The sequence below is a fragment of the Psittacula echo genome (genome assembly GCF_963264785.1).
Source record: "Psittacula echo genome assembly, chromosome: Z".
Classification (NCBI taxonomy): domain Eukaryota; kingdom Metazoa; phylum Chordata; class Aves; order Psittaciformes; family Psittacidae; genus Psittacula; species Psittacula echo.
The window spans coordinates 105,887,348-105,914,264 of record NC_137742.1 but is presented as its reverse complement, the minus strand read 5'-3'; the positions used below and the strand labels follow the sequence as shown (position 1 = coordinate 105,914,264).

Sequence of the window (26,917 nt, the reverse complement as noted above, 5' to 3'; positions counted from 1 at the left end):
CAAGAAGACGCAGCACTGATGGGCCTACTTCGCAGCACTAAGAGCCTCCACCTCCTACAGCAGATTACAGTGGTGACGCTGAAGAGTGTTAGTGCATACTGTATATGAGCTACAGCACAGCATTCATCAAGTAGCCCTAAAAGGATTATTTGGTATCAATCAAACATGCACTGTCCATCCTGAGATATGCTGGATTAAAAAAAGTTAAAACCACACAAAGCCCTCTTACACAAGCATCTGTCTCTCTACAACGTTTGAACTGATAGCTTCCATACAGCAATATAATCAATACAAATATTCCCAGGACACCTCAAAATTTTCAGTGATCTTCATTAACAACAAGCTGTATTTCTAAAAAGAGAGGGTAATGGTATGAATTATGCTGCATGATCAAGTGTGTGCCTACTTCATGTCACAGCATTAGAATGCATGACTGGGGCAGCATTAACAAGCTATTTCCACAGAGATTCCACTCGAAGCTTCTCCATCTCTTTTGCTTTCTGCATTCCATGCCAAGACCACCATCAACTATCTCAGTGCAAACTTTGCTTTTCCAGGGAAAAGAAATCTATCAATAAATGCAGCTCCTGCATAAGCCTTTTACAACAGAACCGCTGCAGTTGTCCTAGCTATTGGAGAACTTTAATAAAAGCTCTCCATAATTAAAATATTAAAATTCTGTTAAAATTTGAAACATCAAGAGAAGTCTGAAAAGTTCTGCACAACAACTTTAAAGCAAAGGAAAAGAGTCAAATGATTCTAAAAGACACAAAAGGAATTTAGTTCCTACTTTGTTCCATTTATACACATTAAGAACTGAAATTCTTAGGTATTTAAAGCATGAAAACAGAAAATTATTATCAATGAACAAAGGCATCTTTGATAATTCATCTTTTAATAGAATGAACTTAAATTATATTTTAAAAACAATGCTGAGAACAGCACAGCTCAGCTGTAAATGTGCAATCTGACAAGTATCCGCAGTATTTCTCATGCCTTTTTTTGGTTTTGGGGGTTTTTTTTCAGTGTAAGAAACTCAGGGATAAAACTTCCTTCCATTATGGAAAAACAGCAGATGGGAAGATAGTTAAACTCATCAGACAAGGATTTTCAAATAACCTCTATGCTGCATAGTAGACAAACATGCAACCATCTACACATCACTCCCCAACCCCAATCTCAGAAATCATGTCTCAGTGCTCTGGATTAAATGACGACCAACTGAATTGATTCTGTCTTCTTGGCAGCACTAAATCCAATGACAGATCTTTCTGCTCTTTTTCTGAATCCACCAGCTGATAGCCAAGCATGTTTATAGCACCTCTGCAAACTTCCTGTATTTTCTTAATTTTCTGGAAGGAAAGAGCATTTCTCCAGGCCTGTGAAACACTAACTGCATCTCGAGATGTGATTTTGAAGGCTTCTTTTTTCTTTCCTGGTCCCTGTCCATGTGTGATATTATGGATCCAGCTTTTGAGCATGGGGGTCAAACTAAGATCAGCAAATTTATACATTTCTGAGATTTCTGATAACGGATCCCTTACCAGGTCTTCAAAACGGATCATTAAATAGCGATCTTTAAGGAAATGGGGTGGTTTTAGAGTAGCCGTTTCATAAATCTGAACATGACTTCTACAGATCTCTTGCATTACTTTGTATTTGCTGTCTTCCACTTTGGTGCCATTGGTGCTCAGAACGATCCCATTGTCACGGACTAATGCTTTGACCGATTGTTCCCGTGACTTGACGACTGCCCTGGGGTCACGGACCAAGTGAATGATTTTGAGATTCAGGGACGGATCAGTGAGAAGAGGGTAGAGGACCTTCAAGTCAAAGAATCGAACCTCCTTGATGACAACATGACTGTAGGTTTTACAGGCTTCCTCCACCTTGCTGAATGGGTACCGTCCACAAAGAGTCTTGCATGCCATTTCACTGGTTATGTCAGTACGCTGAAAGGAGTCACAGGCAGGAGCTGAACACAGAGCCCGACTCACTGCCCACTGGAAAAGATCAGATAAGTTTCTTTTCCAAGGCATGTAAGCATCAAACACAGACATGTCACACAGAAAGACCGACCTGACAAGGTCCCGCACTGCCATGTGCAAGACCTTGGCACTGTTCTGGTACATTGTAACCCACACATGCCATGCAGGCTCCATCAGGTAGAAGACACTGGGGTGCTGGCTGAAAAGTTGACCAACAAAAGATGATCCTGACCGCCAAGAAGAGAGAATGAGGATATGGACTTGAGATGGTTTCTCCTCAGGCTGAGCCATGAAGCTACTATACCGGGCATACATGAAGAGTAAGAATCCAGTCTGAACCGTAACAAAAATTATAACAATTGTGCTAGGAATCCGAATCCTTGCCATTCTCACCAAGGAAACGCAATTACAAAAGCTGAAAAAGAAAAGGAAAATGCATGTGAACCGTTGCCCCTATGGCACATAATAATGTCACAATTTACACAATACGAGACTTGCATTAGCAAAACTTTCCTTCAAATATGCACTTATGTATTTGGCAGTCTTTGCTTCCTCAACCAGTGGCACTGGGAGATGATCATTTGCAGATGACAGGTATCAGAAGCTGCAAGAAAACAATGTGTGACAGCAAAATCACAGCAGAAATTCCTTTGGAGCATGTGCTTGATGCTGAAGAAAACCTTGAGTTGATGCAGCTCAACTACTGGAGAAGTAAAAATTTACAGAATACACAAAGCTCTCAACTTGAATTCTGGTAAACACTGCTGAGGGGAAAAAAATCTTTCTGAATCATTCCACCGTATTTCCGTTTTTGTCTGCGAGGTCTTCTATCCCTTCAAAGAAGTAGACAGGAAAGGCAGTAACTGTGACTACGGAAATAATGAAAAAGCAGCTGGCATGTCTTTGAACTGGAATGCAGATACCCCATGACTGAATACTCTGAGTTTGCATTTAGGAAATTATCCATTTGTGAGTTACAATCAATCTGCATGTAACTCATGGAAAATTTTAGGCATGTTGCCCACAGGTGGACTTCTGTTTTACTTGGAAGTCAAAGTTCAAGCCACATGCACTCCTCATGATCTCGTACTGGAGGTTTTTGGCACCTACCCCTTTGTGCTCTCACTTTTGCAGATTCCACTTGCAAGCAGTCAGTGTATGTTAGCAGGCACGGTATTAGGAAGATAAGAGTCCTCATGCATGCAGATCATCTCAAGAGTTTTACATATAAGCATTTGCTATCTAGCTGCATTTAGACAATTTTTTGTTGTTACATTGAAGATGTCAACATGTATCAACACACTCTGAATTCTTGAAAGCAAATAATGCAGACTAGTAAATATAGATACATGCTGATTCGACATAACACACACATTAAGTTCTTAGTGCTAGCTCAAGGAAACATGAAAAAGACTATTAATTAGTACCAAAAGTTGAAATAAATGGTCAATTGAAAGAGATAGTAGAAATGGGCAGATTTGGCTCCTTCCACTGCGTAAATGTTTCTTCACTATATAAAGAAATGCATTCCACCTTAAATTAACACAATGTTGCTACTAAACTTTCATTTAAAATCCAAGAAAAACAGCAAAAATACGAGCTGAGTAGGAAAAAGGAGTCAATAAAAACATCCACCCTTGGTATCATGTAGTATCTCGTAAGGAGGGTATGGCAAATGAGTAAGGTATTAGTTTGCTTGCGGACACTTTTCTCCCAAGACACAGTCATTTAGGTTTGAAAAGTCTTTAAGATCAAGTTCAGCTGTTAAGCCAGAACTAAACCATGTCCCTATGCACCACGTCTACACCATGTCTTTTAACCACCCTGAGGGATGGCGACTCAACCACATCCCTGGGCAGCCTGTTCCAATGCTTGATAACCTTTTTGTGAAGAAATTGTTTGTAACATCCAGTCTAAACCTTCCCTGGCACAACTTGAGGCTGTTTCCTCTCATCCTATCACTTGTTACTTGGGAGCAGAGGCTGACTCCACCTTGCCGCAACCTCCTGTCAGGTAGTTGCAGAGAGTGATAAGGTATACCCTCAGGCTCCTTTTCTCCAGGCTAAACAAGCCTAGTTCCCTTAGCTGCTCCTCATGGCACTTGTTCTCGAGATCCTTCACCAGCTTCACTGCTCTTCTCTGGATTCAAAGATCTGTATATTCCTCACATCCACTCCAGTTTATAGCCACTCAGCTAAAAATGCCTCTTTACTGTTTTATGTTCCTGGCTTCACCATACAATCTGTTTCTCTACCTTAGCAACAGCATTTAGTAATTTCTAAACCTGTGTTTATCACTGAGGATTTAGTGGTGGTGTTGCCTGCTGAGGCAAGGCCCTTTTCTCTACCTTCTCATTAACCTACATCCAGCCCAGGACAGTGTCCAGATGGCTCTGGAGCATCTCCAAGCTGGGAGACTCCACAACTTCCCTGGGCAGCCTCTGTCAGTGCTCCGTCACCTGCACAGTGAGAAGTGTTTCCTGATGTTCAGAAGGAACTTCCCGTGCTTCAGTTTGTGCCCATCACCTCTTGCCCTGTCACTGAGCACCACTGAAAGCAGCCTTGCTCCATTTTCTTTACACTCTCCCTTCAGGTATTTATAAACATTGGCAAGATCTCCCAGTATCAGCCACTCCTCCCAGTTTCCTACCCTCAGCAAATTTGCTGAAGGTACACTCTTCCCCATCATCCATATCGTTAGTGAAGACAGGTCTGGATTCTGCACTGACCTCTGGGGTACATTGCTAGTTACTGGCCCTCAACTAGACTTCGTTACACTGACCGCTGGCCTGTGGGCCTGGCCTTCAGCCAGGCTGCAATCCACCCCACTGTCCGCTCATCCCGCTGCCCCGCGCCAGCTCCTTTGCACAGTAACCTGATTGTTCTCACTTCAACAGGCTTGGTTTTTAAATAGCAAAATCAGACAAAACATAACAGAGTGCTCATAAATAACCTTATTTTTTCAGGCCCAGGTTCATCAGCAAATTTAAAGCCACAAAAAAACAGACCTTTTACAAGACCCAAATGTCACTATATTCACTGAAATGCCCACTAATATATCCAGGCAGACAGGTATGGAAAGAGTAGCCCAGTCTCTCTGCTCTGGTATTAATGTTTGGGCTGTAAACAAATATGCTGCCAATTTTTGGCAATGGGATGGCGGGGCAAGGTGTCTGTGGACCACACACAAAAGTTGGCTTTTGTATTTTGCTGCACAATCAACATGACAGCTGTACTCAAAAGGGAACTGAAGAATGACAGGTGTAGTCTGATGCCCTGGCGCTGCACTAAACCATGAAATGTTAATTATGGAACCACTGGCTCCTTGGCCTAATGCCAAGATCTCCTGACTCAGATCCCAACGAGTTCTGACTCTATACAGGACCAATGACTGGTTTTAGAGCATCATAATTTGCCCATGATAATCCTTCAAGACAATATAGCAGAATTCAGTGAAGTACAAAGATTAATCACAATGACAGTCAATTACTTCTGTAAAAGGAATACAGAAGTTCCTTGGCCTGGAAGCAATGCTTCCTGAACAGGTCACAAGTGGCCTGGACAGAGTATCTGCAAAAGCACTTTCTCACGACTGCTCAAAACAGGAAAATTGGGAGAATTCAATTACATGATCACTCATGACAAAATCTTTTTGTACGTTGCATTATAAAAATATGAAACTACCTCAAAATACTGTGGCAGCAAGACTATACAAGAGTTCAACAAATTATTATATCGACTGAAAGTAATTAATGGAAGAGAACCTTCCCAAGGCTGTGAAAGCAAAGACGAGGCTCCAGCTGATGGCTTAGCAATTCCCTTGACTGTAGACGGCTGGAGGTGTCTGCCTGCATCTGGGAGGTCTACTCGGAGAAAACACATTTCCTGTACTATTTAACATTTTGCCTAGCAATCCAATACCTGCTACTGTTGAGCACAAGAACAGGTACATAAACATCCAGTTTAATTCAGTATGGCTGGATTAATCCAGTTTAATTCTTCATAGGTAAAATCTGCCTTGTTCAAATACTGAATTTTTGCATATTATGCCACCAGAAGCATCTGTAAGTTTCTCAGCGCAGTGGTGACTATCAGCAACCCAGCAGTCTGCACTGACGACACTTCAACAGAGGCGAGGAAAGAACCCAAGTTAACATGGAAGAGCAGCTGCTTTTGCTAGTTCAAGTTCTCCTGAAACAGTTCCTACACCTGAAAGACAGGCAGCCACAACTACCTCAAGTCTCTGCAAAAGTAAAGTATTTTCTGCACTGACTGCATCCTGCAGCTCCTGACAGTCTGGCCCATTACATAGGTTTTAGAGACACAATGATACTTTCTAATGAATTAATGTATTTCTGCTCTAGCTACACAGAACTGCTGCTCCACTCTAATGAAGACCACAGCAGAAATAAAACACTAACTGCTCTTTATACCTTATTAGCAAGGGATGAGGGAGTAAGGAATAAAAACATGTAGAAGTCAAACGAAAAGCGGGGTTTTTAAATTCAAATCTGTGTTGACTGCCTCTCCGACCTCTCCTCACTCTGATTCCCACCCAAGTACTGTTGCAGACAGTACTGTGCCAACAAAAACACAGCCAGCATAAGTATTAGTCCATAATTTGTGTCTGAACCAGTCCGCCCACTGTAAGCAGTACAAATAATATGCAAAATGACTGCAGCCAAAGTACTTCCCTACTCTTTAGTATGATATAAACTGCAAGAAATATTGTGATATCAAAGTAAACACTAAGTAGATTCTCATTTTCAGTATTTAAGATTCATCTTCTACCCTTTCAGGTAAGTTGTGATGTTTCTAAGGAATATGCATGCATGTAGTCACCACACAGAAATGAGTAATTACTGAGAAAATGCAGCATCTGTAAGAGTATTCTCTGGGGTAGTTTCCAGTGCATGAGGCCAAACACACATCCAGTTCACTGTTTCTTCCTCTGTAAACAGTACCTTTAATTTCTGCATTTCTCACACTGGGCACTATAATTCTATTTGCAAGTAAATACCCTTTTACCATCTGCAGTTGCATTCTGCAGATAAAGTGTTTTCAGCCCGCATTAAACCCTCACTCCTTTAATGTGCAGCTTTATAACCCACCAAGCTCCTTAAGGATTTTTGGCAAATGTTGGCAGGCAGAAAGCAGATCTTGAACACCCTGAAAAATCACCTTCTCATGAAATTGCTGAATATGTGTATATATATATATATTTATAAATCTACAGATTACATTATATCATCGCCTTGGCAGTGCTGGGTTAACTGCCAGACGATGTTGGACTTGATGACTTGATGGTCTTTTCCAACCTATACGATTCCATTATTCTAATTGTGAGGGGAAAGCACCTTAAAACACAGCCTGCTTCTGATCCTCCATTCACTCCATCGCAGGGCTCACCAGACGGTGCTGCGTGGCAAGCTCTTTCCACACAGAAAGGCAACATGCCAAAACTTCACCAGTTACTAGTCTGGGCCTTGCTTTGCATTGCCTCTCCTCTTTCTCTGCTAGTATGCTCCTCCTCCTCCTCCTCCGACAGCTGAGCGGCAAGAGGTGGGGACCCCAGGGGAGATAGAAAGGGGCTCGTTCCCATCCCTCTTCTTCCTTCTGTGCTTCGCAGCAGAGCTTTCTTGTGCTGCCCCTGCCTTACTCAAGCAGGCCTGCTGACTGAAAAGGAGAAGCACCAGGACAGCCAGACATCCAGCTTGAGTACATTTTCAGCCGTCAACTGCCACCTCAGAGAAAGAACTCTTTGGCAGGCACCTACCTCCTTGTTGACTCATGAAATCACACTGACCAGAAGTGTCAAGGAGGCTACCAGAGGCAGAAAAACAGATTGTGAGGGATGCCAAGTTTCAGCATAGAGCAGTCTAACGCCGTCCGCATCTCTCACCTGAGACACCTGAAGTATTGCAATATTTGGTAGTACCACAATACATCCTTTTGTACTTACTGAATACTGCTAAGCATACACGATTTCAATAACAGCCACAGTTGTATTCTTTTTCTTTGAGAGTAGTATTACTTTTGTGTGTGTGTGTGATACTATTTCTGCAGGGAGAGCTCTGGCAAACAGCAAAATAACCAAAAATCTCATTCTAACAAAATCTTTAGGCAGAATCATCTCTTCACAAGCCTGTGAAAATGTTCAAAATGTGATCTGGAAATCTGTATATATGGTTTAGCTGAGAGTCCTGAGTCAAGCCAGTCACTGGGCTTGTCTGCTAATGGCTACTAGTGGAAACAAGATCCTGAACTAGATGAATCCTGGCTCTGTCCCAGAATAACTGTTCTTACATATTGTGCAAAGGGAATTAATTATACAAACTGGCCAACAGAGAAATGATTTTCTCCATCACTTAAACTGGCTTTGACAGAATCCTGAGCTGCAGGGCCACTAGCATCTACCACTGCTTGGTGAGACTAAGATTCATTACAGAAAGCTATCCAGTTTTACCAGGCAGGCTAAACACACAGTAAGTGGCAGTATTGATCCCAGCAAGCTTGTTTTCTAAACAGAGCATTTTTCAGACCCAGAATGGTAGAAACAAATTGAGGAGGAAATAACTAAATTCTGCAGTGGATGATTGTTTAGCTCTTGCTTTCATTTTTACTCTTTTGTCACGTAAGATAAGTAATGTTGGAATTCAGTTATCAAACCTTTGCAGGTCAGCACTGAAAGGAGCACAGTTGCTCAGTGAACTTTATTTCAGTACCAAATTCAACCTGAAGCAGCCTAGTAAATTAACTTTATAGCTAAAAAAAAGACCCTCCTGTTACACTGCTCATTTTTTTCTGGATACTAAAACTATAGAAAGACAGCAAGAGAGTGCCCCACGTTCGAGCTATACAGAAACATGGGCTTGCTTTGAGCCTGGGACAAAAGGCTGAGATGAAAGACTCCCTTGGAACAAATGGGTCTGGGTCTGTTTCTGGAAGACTGAAAAATATGGCTGGAAGAAAGCAGAACAACTGAGAGAAGAATTACAAGTATCTTGTCCCCTAAAGTGACTTTTGAGCAACTGAATCTTAGCCATCTTTGTCAAAGTCTTCTCCAGCCATTTTGTGTCTGAGGTAGTTTCCAGCACACTTTCATTTAAAACAGTTTATGCAACACTTTAAAGCCAAACTCTTTATGCAGAAAATACTTCAATTCCCACAAAATGCAAAAATGCACACATTCATTTCCCAGATTGTTCTCTTCCATTGAAAAATGATAACCTAATGATGTACTGTGTTCAACTTCTTGCTCTCCAAAAATGATTTTGTCCTGTATGCTTGCCATATACTAAATGCTGACTTTCAGAGCAACCATATGAGCTGGATATAAGTATCATTTATGTACTTATAATTCAGCAAAATACCTCAGTACCGACTCTGAAAATATTGTAAAAGTAAATGGCATCATGCATTTTACAAAATTAACAGGAAAATGTTTGTGCATGGTGTGATAAACAGATCAAAGACTACCTAAAGCCTACTATATCTCATGGAGACATTTACTCACTACGTATTTCACCTCTAAGATATCACACCAATGCAACCACCACCAGAGTTCTGCTACGAGCTAACATTACAAACATAGCTTGCTGCTGAAAAGAAATGAAACACAGGAACATGACAAAGCTGGTCCAAGAAAAATGCACAGCAGTGTTTTTAGTAGTTCTTGATATAAATCACCCAGCTGACAAAATGTCAGTTTTCACTGCTCCTGCGCAGCTAGAAATGACACATCTGCACACGGCAAAAGCCAACAATATACAGATTGGTCTTTGAATGAGGAAAGAAGAGTTCAGTGGGTGCCTTCTGTAACCACTGGTACTTCAAAAAGAGTTAAAAGTCTTCCTAACAGCTAATCATTGCTAAATAGTTGAAAAAATGTTAATAAGCCTGCTTATTTTTTTTAATACAACAGTGAAATGGCAACAGAAAGAAGTACAATAAATTTACTGTAATCAGTCTTTTTGAATTCTAACATTGTATTAGCATTTCAGCTGATAGTGTTAGCTCAGTTTTTAAAATAGTCTTCCTTTTACAATCTAGTGGAAAATAAGATTGGAAGAGTTGCTTCCAGGTTATCATCAGGCCTAAAGACTTGATAACCCAATGAAACATACCATAGGTTTCATATGTGACCAGAAAAAAGGCACTGGGCTTTCATATATATATATCTAATTTGAGGCTCGGACAAGTTGTCCAGCCTGAACAAACGGCCATATCTAGGCACAGCCCTCCCTACAACACCTATTTCTCCATGCAACGCAGCTGAAGATTATGAAGTGTTTTCAGCTGTTGCAATTACCTGTGCTCAAGAAACGAGGTCTGCTCAGCTGCAGCTATTGTTAGGAATTATTACTTACGGTTTTAAGGATGGCCAAGCGGGGGTGGCAGTGATTGAATGGTGCTCACATCGAAGACCTCGCTGACAAACCCACACTCTCCGAGAGCGAACGGGCTGTGTGCCCTGTGCCCCACCACAGCAACTGCTGCAACAACGAAATAACGACAAATTCTCTGTCCACTGGAAACAGGCGGGACACAGCAGGAAAATGGGAAAGGATTCCCCCGAACGATGGGGAATGTTCTCTAAAGCACCTCATTTCCCCATTTAACTCCAGCAACAAAACCCAAAACCAGTTTAACCGGAATCAGCCGGGGGGGGGGGGGGGGGGGGGGAGCCGGGGGGAGGCAGGGGTCGGAGAAAATAAAAAATAAGGCAGATTTCCAGCATTTCGAACATCTTTACCTCAGACAAGAGCTGACTGCGCCTCACGCAACGCCCGCCCGGGCTGTGCGGGATCACCGCACCGATATCACCGCTACTTCACCAGCTCAGCCAACGGCTTAAAAACATCTCCTGAACGCAGGGCAATCGATGATAAACACCGACATCAGACACCCAAAGCAACCGGTCCGTCATCGCCCGGCCCGCCGAGCGGGACGATGAACAAACCCCCCCACCCCCCGGCCCGGCCTACCCGTACCTTCCCGCCGCCTCCCGGTACCGCGGCGGACCCGAGCTGCCTGCGGAGACAATGAGCCGCTTTCAGACGTGGCCGAGGAGCCGGTGCAGCGGGAGGAGCCGATCCGCCCCGCACCCGGAGCATCCCCGGGCAGAGGCGCAACCCTGGCAGCGGAGGCCCGCCCCGCGCAGCACCGTCCGCTCCAATGAGACCGGCTCGGCGGGGAGCCTCGGGACAGCGGCCGGGCAGCGCTGAGAGTTGCAGTAGCCTTACCGGAGCCGTGCCGCCGTAGCTCCCACAGGCCTGCGCCGCCTCCCTGCCCCTCAGCCCGCCGCCACCCCTCAGGCCGCGTCCTGCGGGGAGAACTGGACCGTCCCGTGTGCAGTCGTCGTTCCCCCGTCCCGTCTCGCCCCCTAACCCCCCCCAGGGGCTGTCTCCTTCCTTCAAGCATCGCCCCATGAAAACCTCGGCAACCATGCCTCTTCCCTGCCCACATCACCGCTTTTATTTATGCACAGGGCTCTTAACCAGCAGACACTCATCTATTTCCTGCACCAGACCTATCCACCATTTTTCCTTTCACATGCATTCACTGAGCTGTTGCTCTGAGCTGCTGTAACTTCATGTGGAAGGAGACAAGAGGGGAGAAAAGCAAAACAGGGAGATGGAGTCTCCTGGTTTTACTGCTGTTTTCTGACATTAGCCTCTCTCCTCTTCCAGCTGCTACCTTAAACAGGCTTCTGTTCAGCTTGGAATTCCATTTTTGCCAGCGTACAGCAGCTCAAACCCTTAAAATGGGCCTATGGTCTCTCTAGGGATTTCTATTCCTTGCTTTATGCCCACCCTAATGCTTGTGCGGACACATACCAAGTTCATTCAGGGAACTGACTTCTCTGAAAAAGTGAGTATATTTGGTAAATATGACCTTTACCATAATGGACTCATTATGAACCATAATGAACTGATAGCTCATGCACTCACACACTATCACCACTGCAAGTAAGAAGAGCTGGGACTACAGCAGGAGAGATGTATGTCAGCACGAGATGCTGGTGAAACAAGCTTACAGACCCTATGTTCATTCTCTGCACTGCTGAGAACACTGAAAAGCAATGGACAGTTGCTGTTGACAGTGCACTGGGATGCAAAGCCAACTGCCAGCAGTCCTCGGCTGCCAGGTACGGAGTTCGGAGAGCAAACTGGAGATTTCTGGAGTAGGCAGTTCTCTAAACTGCCAGGATGCTGAATTTCAGAGAACAATGGTCCAAAGGTCGGCTACTGCTATACAAGTTGCTCTTTCTCATTTCATAGCTGCACCATGAGACTTAAAGAGAACCAAAGACACAAAAAATTTAACTAGCACCTAAAATTGTTTTACTCTTTCCTGCCATAACACGGCTTTGCTAGAATTACAAAACTGAAAACAGAGCAGAAATTTCATTGGTTTCCATTTTAAGCTTGTCTAGACTAAAAAGTAAGCTTAGAAAGAGAAAATAAAACTAAGTAATCTTCATTACCACCTGCACTAAGAAAGAGGGACATACCAACACTCACCAGGTGATAAGGATTTAATTTTTATTTATTCTAAGTTACCATTTAAGTTCTGAAAGTAATTTTTCACTTGCTTCGGAACTTTGAAGCTTCTGTGGAAGTTTTTTGTTGTTGCAGTTAGTGTTCTTCAAACAAATACAGGCTTCTCTGTTTTACTATTCCCAATTCACAATTAATGGTGTAGTGCTACAGTAATAATGCCAACAGCAGACGATTGTGCAAACATTGCAGACACTGTCACCCACATCCCAGTTTCTCACATCAACCTCGAATTTATCCATTATCCAACTTAATACCTAAATCAGTGAGCAGGTATAGCCACAGTTATGGAAGTATGGCTCTGATGGTAACTCTTCCATACACTTCTTCACATTCCTTGTATTTTTTCCTTTCATAGTGCATATAGATGCATGTACCAATAGCTCTTAGCAGAATTCCCCCTCAATGGTGAGTTAATTTACAAGACAGTAAAAACAGCTTATGCTGCTACTGTTGGCATGTTATTTTCAGTCTTCAAGGTTTAGCAAAATCAAGATCATGAAAAAGCAGCCTCATGGCTTTCTACTGGTTTTTGAAGCGTGTTCCAGTTGCAAAAAAAATAACTAGGTTCTTCTTCTGTCAAAAATACAAAACTTTTCAGTCCTAAAGCAGTGTTCCCAGAGAAAAAGATGAATGAACATGTATTTGAAAAAAGAGGCAAAACCAACAAAACTGGAACACACCTACAAAGTTTGATCTTCCTAAGTAAAAAACATACAAAGTCAGGGATCTATTTTTTGAACTGCATTTCTTTAAAGTATTCTCAAGCATCTCCTCAGGACTGGTGCTGTTTGTAGGACAGTACAGGAGACACTGGCAAAACTGGTGTTACTGAAGTTGTAGTCAACACATGATTCTGGAATATAAACATTTTAATCCTACCAAACACCCAAAGAAATATAAGGAGAATGCTGACATACTGGATCCAGGCAAATTTAATCACTTCCCAAAATCCTGGCTGATACTTAAAGGAAGTCAAGGAGTGTTCAATAAGCAACTTCTGCTACTACCACTGCAATAACTAAAAAAGGAACTTAAAAAGGTGGAAAGGCAAAACTTCTTGTTAACAGAAGTTGTTAAGACACCAGTTCATATAGCAAATGCAAATCCTTTTACCATAGTATGCAACAACAGTTACAGAGAATGTCTATCCTAGAAGACATTTAAATCTATACTGTGCAAAATGCCTAGTTTGTCCCTGACTCACCAGAAAGTAGGTGGTAGTACTCAAGCAGGTAAACAAACCTCATAAGAAGTGTGCTTCATACAAATTCTTTTAAAGACAGGCTTGTTCTTATCAGACAAAATGAGTAAAAAGCGTAATGAACAAATAATTATTTTATAGGGGGAAAAATATCAGGTATGCCTGCACATGCAACAGGTTTGCCACATCCACTGCAGGAGTTATAATTTGGTGAGCTTACCTTGCATTCAGATTTCTAATGATTTCCTTTAAGTCACAGAATACAGTATCATGCTTTGCTAGTGGCATCTATGACACATTGGGACAGCAGGTGCTGCAGGAGCAAAGCAAGACTTCCTAAGGATATTTACTTTGGATGGCTAAGAAACTGCTGTAAAGGCCAGTATAGAAAGACTGGAAAGCAACGTGGGTTCCCAGCAGGGAAAGATAAAAAGTGGTTATGCAAGCAGAACCACCCGGAAGAATGGGCAAATAGGTATTCAGTTGGCTCCAGAACTATAGCATTTGCTCAGCTAACAAATAAAAGGTTCAGCAACAAGTCTAGAACTAAACAGTTTTCTATTGGCCTATATGCAAAGCCCTAAATAATGCAATGCTGTTATGTCACAGTTTATGCAGTTTTCAAAGGATATAAGATGACTTCCACTGGGTAACGAATAGTGGCGTTAATGATAAATGGTGTATCTGTTGCTCTTCCAGCCATCCAGAGAGGGTTGGGATCTGAAAAGACTGTTGTAACTACAATGGGGAAAGGAAACATCCAGGTTAAGGAGCTTTTCAGTCTTAACACAGAGCTCAAATCCTCACAGAATAACTGCCAGTATGAAAACTACTGCTGCCCTGTAGTTCAGAGCTGTACATTCAGGCTTACCATTTCTCTCCCAGTATGCTGCAATGATGTTTGTTAGATCATAGTCACTTGCAAAGGGACTTGTGCCATTGACCAGAGACACCTGTTACAATAAAGAGATACTTGCATTACTTGTTCACTCCTCAAGGAAGTAACTCCACCAAGTTTTTTATGCTAAGTAACCATGCCCTTGAAGGAATGCACATAACTATCAGACTGAACATTTTGACAGAATAACCTGATCCACCTTTCAGCCTAACAAGAAAACACCAGTTCCAAAGTTCTGCGGTCCCCTCTGTGCAGGAGTATGAATAGGGTGTCACCTATGGCACTAGGAGGATAAAGAGAGGGGAGAATTGATGGAGAAGGAAAAAAGTTTCCTCACATTGTATCTGGTATCCAGTCCACAATAGTTAAGTAATTGCCTCTGCTTCAGTTTCAGGTCTCCATTCATATACAGCTGAGACCCTGGCACAGGAGAAAAATACTGAAGAAAAGCCATGCTCTGCATCACAAATGTTGACATCCTCTGAAATGGTGAACATGAGAGAAGATAATTTAGGGGGGTATGGGGAACACAACACACTTTTCTAATTCTTTGTATCTACAGATTTTCTGCATGGATTTTTTTTTTCCTGACTCCCAGTTTCAGACTGTCACATTAGTCTAAACAAGGGAACACCAAATAAGAGATATTAATTATTTTTTCGTGGTTTTTTTGAAAGTGAACTACCTTACTTGTGAGTTAACAAATAAGATAACTTGTTAACAAGTTTAGTTAACAAGTAAGTTAACTAAACCAAACAGTTCCATGGGAACTGCAGTGCAGTCCAGCAATCTGTGGCTAATGACAGAACGATTCAACTTGCCATAACATGTGAAAAGCAGCAAGATGAGTAAACACATTCATTGGAGACACACTTCAAAATACTCAAGCAGTCAAAGCCAGCTAAGGACCCACGGTGGAAGGAAGGAAGGACCAAACAAGTTCATTCACCATTATCAACCACTCAATCTGAAGGAAAATTTTCTTACTTACTGTAAAACAAAGGTGCTGTGAATATCAGAACTGTCTGTGATATTAATCACTGATCTGAAACTCCAGCACAAATCTGAGAGTGTCAGCCTTTACTTTAGGCCTCATAGGTTTGAGAATGTTTTCTACACCACACCCCAAAATCCAAAATGAAACCAAATCAAAACCAAGACCCACAAAACATATCAAAAGATGCAACAGAGCTAGACTAGGGATGACCCAGCAGAGGAGGAGAAAATTAAATATTTGTTAGTAAAATAAAACTTTTAGATTGTAATTTCAAATATGGAAAGGTTCTTTCATGCTTTGTATAACCACTACTGGAATATTACACTGGGACTAAATGTCACAACAAATAAAACTAGAAATGCTCACATAAAGCTGGTAGGAAAAGAGTAGAATAAGCTGAACACCAACTACATGCTCTGTAGGTTGCAGCGGAAGTTCCAATCTAAAATGCAACTGATCCATTTTGCCATCTTGGTTTTTGTCTTCTTCTCTAGTCTAGAAGAACCAATAAGATTTTTAGGGTTTTTTTTAAATGGGAACTTCTCCTAGAAAGAAAACCAAAGGTCAAACCCCAGGGGATCTCCGCAACTGCAGCATGCACATACTGAGGAAGTAGGTAAACCACTGTTAGGAAAGCAACAAAAAGCTGCTTGACTTTATTAGACAGAGGACTAGAGGCTGCAGTTTTGTCTGTTATACAATGTCTCATTTGCCCCAAGAGAGGGAAAGCATATCAGGCTCTTAAAGGTCTCTTCCGCCCTGTGCCATTCCAACCATCTCCTCACCATGCTACAAAGCACATGTTAGTGCTGGATCTTCTGTCACATACTGTGCAAGTGTGTGACTGTTTGCCAGCCTTTTGCCTCTTGCGTCTGCAGCCTGCCTCTTAATAGTCTCTGCATGCCAACTCCTGGTTGTAAGCCAAGGCTTACCACACTTCTGTGCCCAAATGCCCAGCACTTCACCTACCTGGATGCATAACAGGACCATAACACAGGAAACGCAGAAAAATAACTGCCACTGTTGACTCCCAGTAGGAACATTGTTGCAGGGCAGAAGCCAGGCAACTTAGAAAGCACATACCTACTTTCAAAACCAGGGAATACTGAGCAACCCCTGCAAACTTTAGACCATGATAAGCCATACAGAGGAGGAAGGGAGTAATTAATTTGAGTAAACTGATGTGTTCATGCAAACCACCAGTAATGCTTAGGAACATGGTTTAGTGGTGAACTTGGTACTGTTAGGTTAATGGTTGGACTTGCTGATCTTAAGGATCTTTTCCAACCGAAATGGTTCTGCAACACTGAGAGGAAGTAAAACCGGACTGGTTAATAACCGCTTGTCCCGAGTGAAATTTGGTGTGAGGCACAAAGTGACACATGAAGTTGCTGTTACTGGAAGGCAGGAAAGCAGGACAGGCCTCCTGCTCGCAGCACCACCAGCACTAGCCCCGGCTCTGCTGCCCCCGGCGCCCCTCTCCCGCCCCGGGCGGGCCTACCGACAGCAGCGGGACCCGCAGCCGCTCCCCCTGCAGCCGGTTGAACGCTGGGAACGTGCTCCACGCCAAGAAGCTGCCCGGGCTGGGCCCGGTGGTGGCCACGAGGAGCAGCTCGTACCGGAACCGCACTGTGGGCTGCTCCAGGTACGAGCTCTGCTTCAGCCAGAAACCTGCGGGGAGAGGAACCGCGAGGGCTCAGCGCCGCCCGGGCCGGGCCGCTCCGGGCCGCGCGCGATGCGGTGGCGCTCACCGTGGCTCCGGTAGGCCACGAGCAGCGGCGGCACGTAGGTGAGCAGCGTGACGAGCAGCAGCGCCAGCGCGGCGGCGGAGCAGAGACCGGCGCGGTACCGCGTGTGCAACGCGGGGTGCGAGAACAGCTCCACGGCCGCCATCGCCCCGAGCCGTCACCGTGGCAACGGGAGGGCACTGATTGGCGGGACGCCGCGCCTAACAGCAGCCCAGGCGCCGGGGGAAACGGGCGCGCCAGCCAATCAGCGCGCTCTGCTGCAATCCGCAGCCAACGGCCGCGCTGGGCCGGAGCGAGCCCGGGGTTGGCCGTGGAGCCTCGAGCGACCCGGGCAAGGCCGAGAGGCCCCGCACCCAGCAGACGGCCCCCCCCGCCGCCACAGCCCCGCCGGAAGCCCTTCACTCGGGCTGTTGCTAGGAGACCGGCGAGCCGGAAGTCCCGCCCGCCGAGCCGCGGTGGTGTTGTTGTGACAGGCGTCGTGACAGTGCCAGCCCCGGCCCGAGCCCCGCCGGCCGCACACGGGCCCCGCCGCCGGCTCCGCGTCCCGCCGCCGCACCATGAAGTGGATGTTCAAGGAGGACCACGCGTTGGGTAAGGCTGGGCCGGGGCCGGGCGCTGCTCGCCGCTTCCAGTGTCGCTGCGTGCCCCGGTTGGCCCTGTGGGTCGGCCTGTCTGTGCGCGGAGAGCCGCCCAGCCCCCGCCGCGATGCCCGGGACGCCTCCGGAGCAGCCGGAGCCCCCTGGGCGGCTCGCGGGCTGCCGTCCCTGAGGCCTTGTCTCCCGGCTCGGGGCACGGTGGTGCCGTTACCGTGCGCTGACTAACGGCGAGCTTTGTCCACAGAGCACAGATGTGTCGAGTCGGCAAAAATCCGAGCCAAATACCCTGACCGTGTCCCGGTGAGTAACCAAGCCAGCTGCATCGGGCTGCTGGAAGCAAAGCTGGTCCCATCCTACCGTCTCATTGGATCAGATCTTACGAAAGAAATTCATCTTCCCTTGTGTGTCCTCAGGTGTTCTAAAAAGGCCCCAAACACATCTGATTGTCCCTAACCCTTCCTCTGCCCTAGTGCAAGAGTGCCTGACTTTCTAAACACTTTCCAGGCATGTTCATGATTTTCAGTGTCCTGATTTCTTCTAATGGCAATTATATTCCAGCAAATACCTTCAGTGTCCTGAGGATTCATTCTGTGCCCGATCCCAAGAACAGTAAATTCTTTAAACCTTCACAGTCTTCTATCCTGGCTCTGTGAAGAAGGTGATTTTTTTCTCATGTATTCATACCTGTACCTTGTTGCTGGAAGAGCCAGTGCAAGTGGTGACCCCTCCTTTTTGCATGAATACCTCCCTACCTGCTAAATAGTGAATGACCCTTCCTCTTCACACCACAATTCTTTTTATCGTGGTTCAGTGAAATGACCACACTTCACATCTTTGTTACAGTTAGCAAGATGGCCATCTGCTTGGGAGTAAAATTTCCCATGTCTAATCTGACCACGGGCCAGTTGGTGCCACCTCTGACTGAGCTTTTGGTAAACAGCATTCATTAGGCAGTGCAGCCCAGAGCAGAACCTCTAATCCCATCGACTTTCTCTGCTGCTGAGCTGCACCTAGTCACAGCACATTCTCCAGCTGCAGCCTGGCAAGCTGAGCTGATCCTTACTGTTCTATGCTTGCCTAACTACCCTATCATGTCCATTTCAGGAATATCCCTCATGACCTTAGGGGATAAAGAGACATTGAAACTCACAGTATGAGTCAGAATTACATGATGATGTATCAGGAATGGACAGCAAGGTGTGTGTAGATACAGAAATTAAATCTTAAATTGCAGTGTGATGCTTTGGCTGGGCCAATACAATTCCAGTTGAGCCATGTACTTTTCACAAAGTAGTTACCAAGTATATTTGTGGCATTTAATAGTCGGAAGTGTTTTTCAGACTTACTGTATGTTTCCTGCTTTCCAGGTTATAGCTTATTTCCAGAGTGACAGATGTCAAAATTATTTCAGTTCTCAGATGCTGTATCTGTGTACCTGGATTTAGAGATATTTCAGTGATTCAAACCTATTAAGATAATATAAGAACTGCCCGACTCTGTCCTAGGGCGGACTGTATAGGAATAAAATGTGAGGTGAAAAAATTCATGCTTGCTAAGCACTGCAGTCTTAAATTTGCCTGAGTAATCAAGTGGTCTAAGGGTTAAAGGTGTCTGTAAGTTTTGCTAGAAGCAGTTCACCAACAGCCTTGACTTTTATGACGGTTTCTGCGTTATGAAGCTGAAATGCCCAGTGTGTTATTGTAATCTTAAAAATACGAAAGTATCAGTTGTTAAGGCTTCGGTATGTCTGTCAGGCTGGTTTTGGACCACTTTACAGTTCCTTCCTACTGAATTGCAAGGGGCAGCTCCTGTTTCTATAGGCAGATCTGAAGAAATTATAAGGAAAACCCTCTACACATCATAGGATATTGTATTTTGTATATTTGTTTGGGCATTACCTGGATGCTGGGGAATGGGGAATGGGGAATGCAGAGCGCAGAGCCAAGGAATGGAGACACTCTTGTAAGCCATATTTCCTCGTGTGCTGCATTTTTCCTTCAAGAACTAGTCCGTATGGAGCAATAAGCACCAGGTCCTTTCCACAAGTAATTAATTATTCTTCCTCCACCTGTTGCTTTTTGTTTGGTTTGTTTGTGACCATGTGTCCTTCCTGTAGTCAATTTCTGATTTCCTGACATGAAGTAAAATACTCTAATGCCAGTCCAGCATAATACAAAGTAGAGAACAGCATCAGTGAGTCCTACCTTGACAACAGAAACACAGTGGAATGAACAGTATGCCTTAGACTGCAGTTATATTCAGACTAACACATGTGAAAATAAAAAAAACCTGGTTTCCAGTGGTAAATCAGTATGTTACTGCAGACTTGAGTCTACAGACATCCTGAAATAGTAATTAACACAGGCAGTCTTTTTTTCAGAGTTGGTGCTGCAAACATCTTCTTACCCAGGCATCTCTGCTTCAGTCCCTTCCTGCTTTCTTCTGCCAAACACTGTAGTATAGGCAGAGAATATCCCAGTTCCTGAGGTGACTGGGCAGCACAAGCAAAGCTTGTGGGTTGTTTTTTCTTTTCCTAATTATTTTACTTCATTTTTTTCCTTAAAGCTTACATACCCCATCTCGCTGTCATTCATACAGAGCTAAAACCTACACCTTGTTGGTGTGGCTTCACTGCTGTCCTGTAACTTTAGCCAATCAACTGAAGCTGTAATTAATGTGAGCTGCATACACTGCTGGATTAGCACTGTAAGTCTGGTACAGCAAAGGCACGCACACAGCGTCACATCACAGCACCTTTCTGGGGATTTGGTGAAGGGCTCAGCTGGCACCCTTGCAGGCCAGCTGGTGTTCCAGCGTGCTGCAGCCACGCTTCACTTCTCCTCAAGGCATTGTTAGAGTGCTTGGTGGGTAGCTGTGGGCTGTCAGTAATAACTGCTGGATTAGTTACAGAAATGCGGAGAACATGGATGGCAAATCTAAAGCAGTACTGCAAAGCACTGTGAAAAATGAACATGTGGTCTGTGGCCAACTAGAACCTTGCATTATACCACAACTCACACAGTATCAGAGTTTGACTGTTCAGATACAACATGGCTTCTTCAGCTCTGCACCAATCTCCCTGAAGGATGCCTGTGCCTCTATTTAGCAAGGAGGTTTCTGATGTAAAAGTACTGATGAATACCATAATGCTGTAGATGGAAGCCTGAAAGCCATTCTGGCATCTCTGGTATGTGCACAACAGATGAAATGCCGGACCTGATACTAGACTGGGCTGATGCTTCTCCCTCCCATTTACCTAAATTCTGATTTTGTAGCTTCAGTGTTACTGAAATTTATTTCTAATATTTCTTCCTGTTTGAGTTTTTTTCCTTTTGCTGTATGCTACACATGGACAGTTGGTTCTGTCATGTTAGGGTCAGCTTGAGGCATTGTTTAAAGAAGACAGGTAGGTTGGAAGGGTGATAGGGGTGTGTATATTAAACCTGTATTTCTTCGTATTGTATTTTATTTACCCCATGACAATTTAAACGAGGAGAGGCCATGCTTCTTGCAAACTAGAACTGTGTGTAATGAGATTGCAAGCAATGATGGTCATGTCCAGTGAGTAGCAGCTTGGGACTCTAGGTTTGTCTAAGTTGGGGAGAAGGAGGCTGAGGGATCACCTCGTTCTCTGCAGCTTCCTGAGGAGGAGACATGGAGATGAGGCAGGTGTTGGGATCCAGGGACAGGACACATGCGAATGGCTCAAAGCTGCAGCAGAGGAGGTTCAGACTTGACATTAGAAAGAATTCTTTAACATGAAGGTGGTCAAACACTGGAACAGACTTCCTAGAGGTGGTTGATGCTCCAGGCCTGACAGTGTTGAAGAGGCAGTTGGACAATGCTCCGAATAACATGTTTTAATTTTTGGTCAGCTCTGAATTGGTCAGGCTGTTGGACCAGATGATTGCTGTTGCACTAGTCTGTTCTAGTCTGCTTTCTTTTTACATTGTGACAGTGACAAAACAAAGTAAGCAGCATCTGTACTAAGGGAATGCACTTCCCCAGATCACCTGCCATTGCTCAGGTACCAGCGCTGCAGTCTGGTTAAATTTTTCATGACTCCTTTACAAGTGAATGGGGCAAGAAGGAACATGGTTAAATGATTTTTCAGTTTGTTACTATCAACTAGAGTAATTGAGAAGACAGAAGTCCTGGACTCCTTCCCTCAATCACCAGTTAAAGGGAAGTAGTGCAGACAAGCCACTCTTAAATCTCAAGTTCTCAAGCTGCCATGCTTCAGACATCTCAGGAGATGCCAATTCCTCTCCTGCTCCTGCCCCAACCTTTTGTTACAGAATACACTGTTTTTGGCTAGTGCACATGACGAACTTTTAAAACACGTTGAAAATTACCCATATTTAAACACAGTAGGACATTAGTGTCCTGGTATGAATATATCACAGAATCACAGAGGGGTTGTGGTGGGAATGGACCTCTGGAGGTTCATCCAGTCCAACCCCCTGCTCCAGCAGGGCCACCTACATCCAGCTGCCCAGGACAGTGTCTCTGGAGCATCTCCAAGCTGGGAGACTCCACAACTATCCTGGGCAGCCTCTGTCAGTGCTCCATCACCTGCACAGTGAGAAGTGTTTCCTGATGTTTAGAGGGAACTTCCCGTGCTTCAGTTTGTGCCTGTCACCTCTTGTCCTGTCACTGGGCATCACCGTAAGCAGCCTGGCTCCATTTTCTTCACATGTTCCCCTCGGGTATTTATAAATGCTGGTAAGATTCCACTGAGCGTTCTCTTCTTCAGGCTGAACAGTCCCAGCTTTCAGCCCTTCCTCATATAAGAGATGCTCCAATCCCTGAAACAGCTTGGGGGCTCTTTGTTGTACTCTCTCCAGTATGTCCATGTCTCTCCTGTACTGAGGAGCCCAGAAATAGACACAGCGCTTAGGTGTGGCTTCACCAGTGCCAGTTCCAGGGAAGGATCATATCCCCGGACCTGCTGGCAATACTCGCAGCCTAAGATACCATCAGCCTTGTTTGCTGCCAGGGCACACTGCGGGCTCTTCCTCAACTTGAAGTCCACATTACAGTAATTTCGTATTGTCAGTGTACAAAAAGTTGACAGATGCGTATGCTTTCATGTGACAGGTTTCTTTTAATCACCTTGCATCTTTTCACCCCATGACTGTCAACTGGCAGAGGAAGTTTTGAGCCATTCTGTATATGAATGTAGGTTTCAGTGCCCTTTAAGATCAGGTTTTACAGTGCTGAACCAGTCTCACCTCTTATCTGCCTCATTTGGTCAAGAAACTATTGTTCCTCCCCTCTGCGCACTGTTGTAAGCCTGCACCAGCAAGTGGTTTCTGCAAGCTGTCTGTTCATAGCAAGCCTGCAAAACCTAACCTTCACACCTGCGCTTTACAGGTCATAGTGGAGAAGGTCTCAGGATCTCAGATTGTTGATATTGACAAGAGGAAGTACTTAGTTCCATCTGACATCACCGTGGCCCAGTTCATGTGGATCATCAGGAAGAGGATTCAACTGCCATCTGAGAAAGCAATATTCCTCTTTGTAGACAAGACTGTCCCACAATCCAGGTGAGAAGCTATTCACTTGGTATTCAGAACCATGTCTGCAAGCCTGTGCTTACCTGACAGACGGGAGCTCCCCTCTTTGAGGCTTATCTGGTGATTTTAGGAGGGGTTTGGTTACATCTTAGTCTCACTGTGATAGGGTTGGGTTTTTTTCTCATGAGTTTGATAAACATCTTATTTCTTGAGCTAGGCTGAAAGGAAAGGTGACTGAAAAAATCTGTTTATAATTTACTTCTATGGCAAGAGGGTGAGCTCTGGCATTATTATGGTATCTTTGAGTGCAAGAACGTTTACATCATCAATGCAAAAACCCCAAAATTCTCACTGTAACAAAAAGTTGTGTGTTAAAAACTCAAAAGCAAACACCATTTTTACTGAAAAAACATCCTGTCAGCTCACAAAGCATGCTGTTACTTATTTTCTTCTGTAAGTACAAAATGACTATAGAAATGTTTTTCACACTGCTTTTATATAGGAATAAGTTTAATGGTCTGCCACACACAGAATAATGTACAGCAGAAGCAACTACTACAGCTGCTTTCTAAATGACACACTTTAATAGTCATTTTTACTAACAGTTATGGTGTTATATGACACACATTTAATAGTATGTCGTGTAACACCATGTCATGTAACACAGTATGTCATGGTGTTACATGGCTTAGGTGTAATACTAGTCTTATTAAGCCTTACCTGTGTAACAGGACCAGTTCCTCCAGGTAACCTGTCCAGACTGTTAGCAATATCTTTATTTACTTTGTGATACACAATAGGGACCTGTGAGAACCATCTTTTCCTGCTTGCTTGCTTCTAAGAGTATTAGGAATGTCATCATCTTAACAGTGCTGCAGAACTGCTAGGAACAGGAAAGAAAAAGAAAGGACATATTGTCTCATGTCACATGTTCACGATGGGATGTCACATCTGCTGGAAAAACAGGGCATTGAACCTTCAATATTAGTGCAAAAATGGTAACTTGTTAACAGGTAAATCAAAATCTGATCTGTTAACAGCTCTACTCGTCTTGTAGGCTGAGTTCATTACATAGGTCACTAAACTCGTGATATCCTCTCCTCATCCAGAAGTTTATCTTGTGCTCACCAGTTCCCTTTCATTACAAGTACTGCTGCAGCTCCTCCCAGCCCTTCTCGGGTAAAAGCTGTGCTCCTTTCCTCATCGCTCAGTCTGAATCTTTCGGTTCATGACCCTTTTCTCAGTCTTGGGTTAGGGAAAGGTGAGCTGAGGAGGTGTCACCTGTGCAACTGCCCAACGTCAACTTCCTGTTCCATCTGCAGGAAGATGGTTGTAGCAGTTGTACTGGCCAAGTAATTGCTTGGGTTTCCTTTTGTTATCAAAATGCAGACATTTCCCTAAAGACCACGGCTACTTACACTGTGAAGGGCCATGTGCCTGTTCAGTGACAAACATTTTCATTTGATCAAATGTTCAGAACCTTACCTCCAGAAAAAGCACTAGTTCCTGGGTAACTTGTCTTTTCCTGCCCACACATTTTGGTACTGGCATTACTTGAAGTCGTTGCTTTTTAACAACACAGAAAACAAAGCTTTTGCTTCCCAGAATAACCCAGAGCTCAAGGAAACAGTCCAAAAAGCACAAGCTTGTTAGACCAGAGACCAGCCGAATGTTCACGACTACACAAGGTGGAGGGAGAAATGAGGTGGCTCACACAAGAAGTACAACGTTAATGCAGCTGCATTCAAAGAAGGTGCAGTGAGGCTGTTGAGCCTGGTATTAGTCACAGCATCAATAATGGGTGAGTCAGAACCTGAAATACCTTCAGTGACTAATTTTCAGTGAAATAAGGTAGCTTTCTGACACATGCATTTGCAAAGAACAAAACCCTAGACACTGCAGAGAGCCCAGGGTCATTTTTGTAACTCAAGAGTCAACTGCTTTTGTATATCCCCATTTTTGTATTTTAATTTACACAGATTCACAAATTTTAGCTTTTATTAATCCTTGTCTTTGTGAGGTTGTAACAGCTACTATTTGCAACTGTCATGATGCAAGCAAACCATTTCTCTTTTTTTCCCCTTCAAGCTTAACTATGGGACAACTTTATGAGAAGGAAAAGGATGAGGATGGATTCTTGTATGTTGCCTACAGTGGAGAGAACACATTTGGTTTCTGAATGGTGGGTCCTGGCTACCGTACCTTCCTGCTGTGTATCTTGTAAATAGCTGATCATTTTCTGTTCTGACATCCACAGAAGTTCCTTCTATATACACGCATTTGTAACTGGATTTATTTCTTAATATATTGATAGATCTTGTTTTATTAGACTGTTAAATTATAAAGAAGTTTTGTTGGGTTTGTGCTTTTTTTTTTTTTTTCTCTCATGCTATGAATTCCCTGAGCCTCATTCCTTTGGGGGATACACCTGATGATATGGATTAAATAATAAAGCAAAGTAGTTGGGCTACTAAAACATGAAAAGAATATTACGCATTTATTCTGTTTTGAGGTGTTTAAGAGATAAAAATATCAAATTAGTATTGGGAACACTGGATTTGCTAGCTTATCCTAAGCAAGAGCACAATGTGATCATAATCAATTGAGCTAATATGTTCCTCTTTCTCAATTAACAAACAAGTAAAATAAAAATTTCTGTCACAAACAAGCAGTGCTGTCATTTCTTTACCCTAATTTTGGCCAGAAAGTTATATATCACATTTACTAGAATCATAGAATCATAGAATAGTTAAGGTTGGAAAGGACCTTAAGATCATCAATTTCTGATCCCCCTGCCACAGGCAGGGACACCCCACACTAAACCATGTCACCCAAGGCTCTGTCCAACCTGGCCTTGAACACCACCAAGGATGGAGCATTCACAGCCTCCCTGGGCAACCCATTCCAGTGCCTCACCACCCTCTCAGTAAAGAATTTCTTCCTTAGATCCAATCTAAACTTCCCCTGTTTAAGTTTGAACCCGTTACCCCTTGTCCTATCACTACAGTCCCTGATGAAGAGTCACTCCTCAGCATTCTTGTAGCCACCTTCAGATACTGGAAGGCTGCTATGAGGTCTCCAAGCAGCCTTCTCTTCTCCAGGCTGAACAGCCCCAACTTTCTCAGCCTGTCTTCATACAGGAGGTGCTCCAGTCCCCTGATCATCCTCGTGGCCCTCCTCTGGACTTGTTCCAACAGTTCCATGTCCTTTTGATGTTGAGGACACCAGAACTGCACACAATACTCCAAGTGAGGTCTCACGAGATCAGAGTAGAGGGGCAGGATCACCTCCTTCGACCTGCTGGTCACGCTCCTCTTGATGCAGCCCAGGACAAAAGATGTTGAACAAGACCAGTCCCAACACCGATCCCTGAGGGACACTGCTTGTTACCGGTCTCCAGCCGGAC

The 26,917-nt window shown here is 44.0% G+C and overlaps 3 protein-coding genes across 4 annotated transcripts; 1 reads left to right on the top strand and 2 right to left on the bottom strand.

The window, feature by feature from the left end:
• Positions 1-858: 858 nt before the first annotated feature.
• LOC308231903 (carbohydrate sulfotransferase 5-like) lies at positions 859-11,008 on the bottom strand. 2 transcript variants are annotated; one of them, XM_080637743.1, is made up of 4 exons: positions 10,981-11,008; positions 10,743-10,853; positions 10,357-10,482; positions 859-2,403 (listed from the first exon to the last, which is right to left on the bottom strand). In XM_080637743.1, exon 4 carries the CDS (start codon positions 2,373-2,375, stop codon positions 1,194-1,196), a length of 1,182 nt encoding a protein of 393 aa, XP_080493869.1. In that variant the 5' UTR covers positions 2,376-2,403; positions 10,357-10,482; positions 10,743-10,853; positions 10,981-11,008; the 3' UTR covers positions 859-1,193. The 2 variants fall into 2 exon arrangements, with proteins under 2 accessions (XP_080493869.1, XP_080493870.1); XM_080637744.1 differs by lacking the exon at positions 10,743-10,853 and having other exon boundaries at positions 10,981-11,005.
• A 1,600-nt stretch (positions 11,009-12,608) lies between these two features.
• On the bottom strand, positions 12,609-17,541 carry TMEM231 (transmembrane protein 231; the record flags this gene model as incomplete). Its single annotated transcript, XM_080637227.1, has 7 exons — positions 12,609-13,549; positions 14,394-14,491; positions 14,625-14,706; positions 14,989-15,207; positions 16,015-16,143; positions 17,150-17,319; positions 17,400-17,541. The coding sequence occupies 7 exons, from the start codon at positions 17,539-17,541 to the stop codon at positions 13,325-13,327; spliced, it is 1,065 nt and encodes a 354-aa protein (XP_080493353.1). The 3' UTR covers positions 12,609-13,324.
• A 185-nt stretch (positions 17,542-17,726) lies between these two features.
• On the top strand, positions 17,727-26,001 carry GABARAPL2 (GABA type A receptor associated protein like 2). Its single transcript, XM_080638662.1, has 4 exons — positions 17,727-17,987; positions 18,237-18,292; positions 23,369-23,541; positions 25,600-26,001. The coding sequence occupies exons 1-4, from the start codon at positions 17,954-17,956 to the stop codon at positions 25,688-25,690; spliced, it is 354 nt and encodes a 117-aa protein (XP_080494788.1). The 5' UTR covers positions 17,727-17,953; the 3' UTR covers positions 25,691-26,001.
• Positions 26,002-26,917: the final 916 nt, after the last annotated feature.